Raw genomic sequence first — 3,604 nt, forward strand, 5'->3', positions numbered from 1 at the left:
TGTCCTCGTTCAACCACTCCATTGGCTTTAGAGTTATAGGCTGAAATCTTGACATGAGGTACACCGTATCGTGTGACCAGTTCCTTGAATGCTCCTTCTACCTCACTTCCATTGTCTGTAGTGACCTGCCCAATTGCACCATAGCGACAAAAGATTTCTTCCCACAAAAACTTGGCGACTGCACTAGAGGTAGCCTTTCTAAGTGCTCGCCCTTCTGCTGCCCCTGACAGATCATCTCTAGCTGCTACAATGTATCTGTAACCCTGGACGGTTGGCATATACATTATATCTAGATAGATTTTGACAAAGATAGTGGCAGGGGTAGAGACCATGAGAGGGACTTGAACCTTGCGTACACTTCTAACTTGGCATTGAAAGCATGAACGTACATGATGGCGTACGTCGTTCCATAGGCTTGGCCAATAGAAGCGTTCCTTCAGGGTAGCCATGACTGCTTGCTCACCACGATGTCCACTTTGTTCATGAGCTGCATAAAGCAGGGCATCTCGCTTGTGCTGGCGAAAGATACACTTGGTGGGTCCCTTTGGTCCATTACGCTTGAACATCACCTTGTCTTTGATGAAGAACTTCATAGCCTTCTTGATGAAGCGCTCGCGTTGCTGCAGGGTGCTGAAAGAGGGTGCTTCTAAAGTAGACAAGAAGTGGTATATGTCTGCCATAGTTTGCTCCTGCTTGGACATACTTGCCATGCATACTGGTGCACCAATGGGCCTGTCTGGACTTGCTAGAATGCTGAGTATTGCTTGTGCTGGTGCCTCATCCCATTCTGACTCCACAGGTACATACGGTGTCACTGGTTGAGAGGTATATGGCCTGGAAGATGGTGACGCATTGTACAAAGCAATATTGTCTAGCCAGCTGTCGTCCTCTTCAGGAGTTTCTTCTCCTTCTGCTCTTTCCTTTCTTGACAAGGCATCAGGTCCACGGTGCTTTTCTGCAGGTACATGTACCAGCTCAATGTCAAATAGCAAGACTCCTTGGATCCAGCGATTCACTGTTGCATTAGGTTGCAGGTCTGGATCATTGAGCATCCCCTTGATGTACTTTGCATCTACCTCCACTCGCAGCTTTCTGGCTCCAATGATATAGAGTCTATAGGCCCTCAAAGCCCGAAAGAGCCCATACAGCTCTAGCTTAGGCTGGGAGTACCTTGATTCTCTATCATTCATAGGTATAGATCCATACCGCGCAGGTCTCTTCCTTCCCTTCTCATCCACCTGGGATAGGATAAATCCTACCGCAATATAACTGGTGTCCACAGATAATACAATGGGTCGATCTGAAGTATAGTCAATGGGATGCAAGGCTGGAGGTGACGTGATTGCCTTCTTCAATTCTTCAAAGGCCAGTTGCCTTCGCTCATCCCAGATAAACTCTGCATCATGTCGCACTAGCTCAGTAAGAGGCCTAGCCTTTATTGAATAGTTTTCTATCCAGATGCGCACAGTACCACATAGTCCTAGGAATCCGCGTACATCCTTAGGTGTCTTCAGAGGTGGCCAGCTCAAGATCTTCTCAATCTTTTGCTGATCTGGAAGTCGCCCTTGAGGTGTGCAGCGCTGTCCTACAATTAGAACCTCTGGTTGCGCCAGTTGCACCTTGCTAGGAGAAAATGTTCCGCCTGCATGCTGGACTCGATGAATAATGCGATGGACGTCCTGAGCATGTTCCCATATAAACCTTCGGATGCCTGGGTTCTCCTTCAAAACTTCTGGCTTCCCATCAGGTCCTTCATAGGTACTTGCAGGTCCTTTGATTGGCAAGTCATCAATGAAGATGTCTGCAACCTGAGAAATTTCTCCTTGCAGAATAAATGCCATACATGCCTGGAACTCAGCAGGGGAGTTGGTGAAACCAGTAGGTAATGAAGTAATGCGTAGTAACCCAAGAGGTGTTAGGAAGGCTGTGAGATCACGACTTTTAGGGTGGACTTTACGTGCATCAAATCCCCAGTACAAGTCGAAGACTGTGTAGCATTGACGTCCTGCAAATGGCTCTACAAAGTTGTCCAGGTTGGGTGGCAGACCTGCATCCCTGATGGATACCTTGTTTAGAGGCTGCAGGTCATGGACAATCCGCAGCTTTCCACTTTTCTTTAAGACGCAGAACCATCTGGACCGATATGATGACTGACTTGGCTCATAAACCCCTGCCGCAATTTTCTCCTTGAGCAGTTCCACTACACGTTCTTGAATTCCAAGGGGTATAGGTATATTCTTGAAGGCCCAAGGTACATGGGGTACAACAGGGATAATATAGGGAGAGAAATAATCCTCACGAAATGATCCCCGTTGGCTGTCTTCAAAGACGAAGGCATTCTGGTGAATCTGAAGGACGTGCTTGAACAACTTCTCTTCTTCTGGCCAGAGAAATTCCTTAGAGTTGATATTCATCTCATCTAAGTATTCCTGGGTGAGCCGGCCTCCATTAGGTACAAACTCGGGAGGTTGCTTGGGCAAAGGTACCAGCGATGCAAGTGGGTCTTCAGGGAACTGCCGGGTTACGCGAGCATCTTCAGGAAACACTGCAGGAACTGGTTTCACCTTGCGATCCACTCGCTTATATGCTCCAAACACCGCCGGTGTTCCCAGCTTCTGATTGGCTGAGAACAGCTGACCTCCATCCATGCAGATAACCGTGTCGTCATCGTCAAGAGTTTCCAGGAATTTCACCATGTCTGCAGTAAACATGACAGGCTCTTCATCATCCCAGTCGATGTATGTCTCACTTTTCGGGTGAAAGACACTAAAGACATCTACTTGTTCAAACCCTGGATCTTCTATCATGTCTTCTTCATACTCTTCCTGCTCCTGCTCCCCTATTTCTTCTCCCTCACTACTCATTAGCAAGCCACAGGCACTTATTTCTAAGTCCTCATCTTTTGGCTCACACCCTAAGCCTAGCACAGCCGCTCTCGCACACCTCAGCCCGGCATCAGAGGCTCTCGAGAATTCATTGTCCACAGCTCTTACCAGATTAGGTAGCTTAGCCGGCTGCGTCTCTGACTCAAGCAAGTAGTCTGTGCGTGTGAGGTGGGAACTGTGTGGTACCAATTCTGTAGCTACTATAGTTGCCCAGTCTCGGCTATAAGTCCCTAGCGTAGTGTCAAATCCTGTAAGCTTACTTGTGCTAATACTACCCAGGGGTCGCCCTATCATACACCACCAATCATGTCTGCTAATGTTACATACAGAGGCCATAGATGAAACTGAAAACCACAACGCGTCCAATGAGGGCATGTCACGGGGGCCACATCTCGTACCCGTCCTAGCGAGCCTGCTCGCTATGGGACCTGACGTGGCTTCCGTGCTTGCTAACAGCCTCCGAGAAGCATGGCCTGCGCCACTGGCTCGGGCGCACCCGCTGCGTGCTCGGTTGGCTTGGACAATTCCCCTCGCTGGACCTACAAGTACAGATAGATGGTCAAGAATAAAACGGTCGCAAACAAACACATCACCGAAGCAAAAATTAAAAGTACAAAGTCGCGCTCCCGTGTTGCCGGGCAGCGCATCGTCCGTATCGCCTAAGTCCCGTATAACCGCGTTAGTACCGTGTGTGCGCACATCTCGCGTCGTGCGTACCT

General features: G+C 48.8%; 3 protein-coding genes across 3 annotated transcripts; all 3 read right to left on the bottom strand.

The window, feature by feature from the left end:
* Positions 1 to 17: 17 nt before the first annotated feature.
* On the bottom strand, positions 18 to 215 carry PHACADRAFT_55517 (uncharacterized protein; the record flags this gene model as incomplete). Its single annotated transcript, XM_007402795.1, has 1 exon — positions 18 to 215. A coding segment is annotated over one exon (198 nt), but the record flags the coding sequence as incomplete, so codon positions are not given.
* Positions 216 to 1,517: 1,302 nt separating this feature from the next.
* PHACADRAFT_49275 (uncharacterized protein) lies at positions 1,518 to 1,715 on the bottom strand (the record flags this gene model as incomplete). Its single annotated transcript, XM_007402796.1, has 1 exon — positions 1,518 to 1,715. A coding segment is annotated over one exon (198 nt), but the record flags the coding sequence as incomplete, so codon positions are not given.
* Positions 1,716 to 2,342: 627 nt separating this feature from the next.
* PHACADRAFT_73323 (uncharacterized protein) lies at positions 2,343 to 2,696 on the bottom strand (the record flags this gene model as incomplete). Its single annotated transcript, XM_007402797.1, has 1 exon — positions 2,343 to 2,696. A coding segment is annotated over one exon (354 nt), but the record flags the coding sequence as incomplete, so codon positions are not given.
* Between the last annotated feature and the right edge of the window lie 908 nt (positions 2,697 to 3,604).

Source organism: Phanerochaete carnosa (assembly GCF_000300595.1).
Source record: "Phanerochaete carnosa HHB-10118-sp unplaced genomic scaffold PHACAscaffold_435, whole genome shotgun sequence".
Lineage (NCBI taxonomy): Eukaryota > Fungi > Basidiomycota > Agaricomycetes > Polyporales > Phanerochaetaceae > Phanerochaete > Phanerochaete carnosa.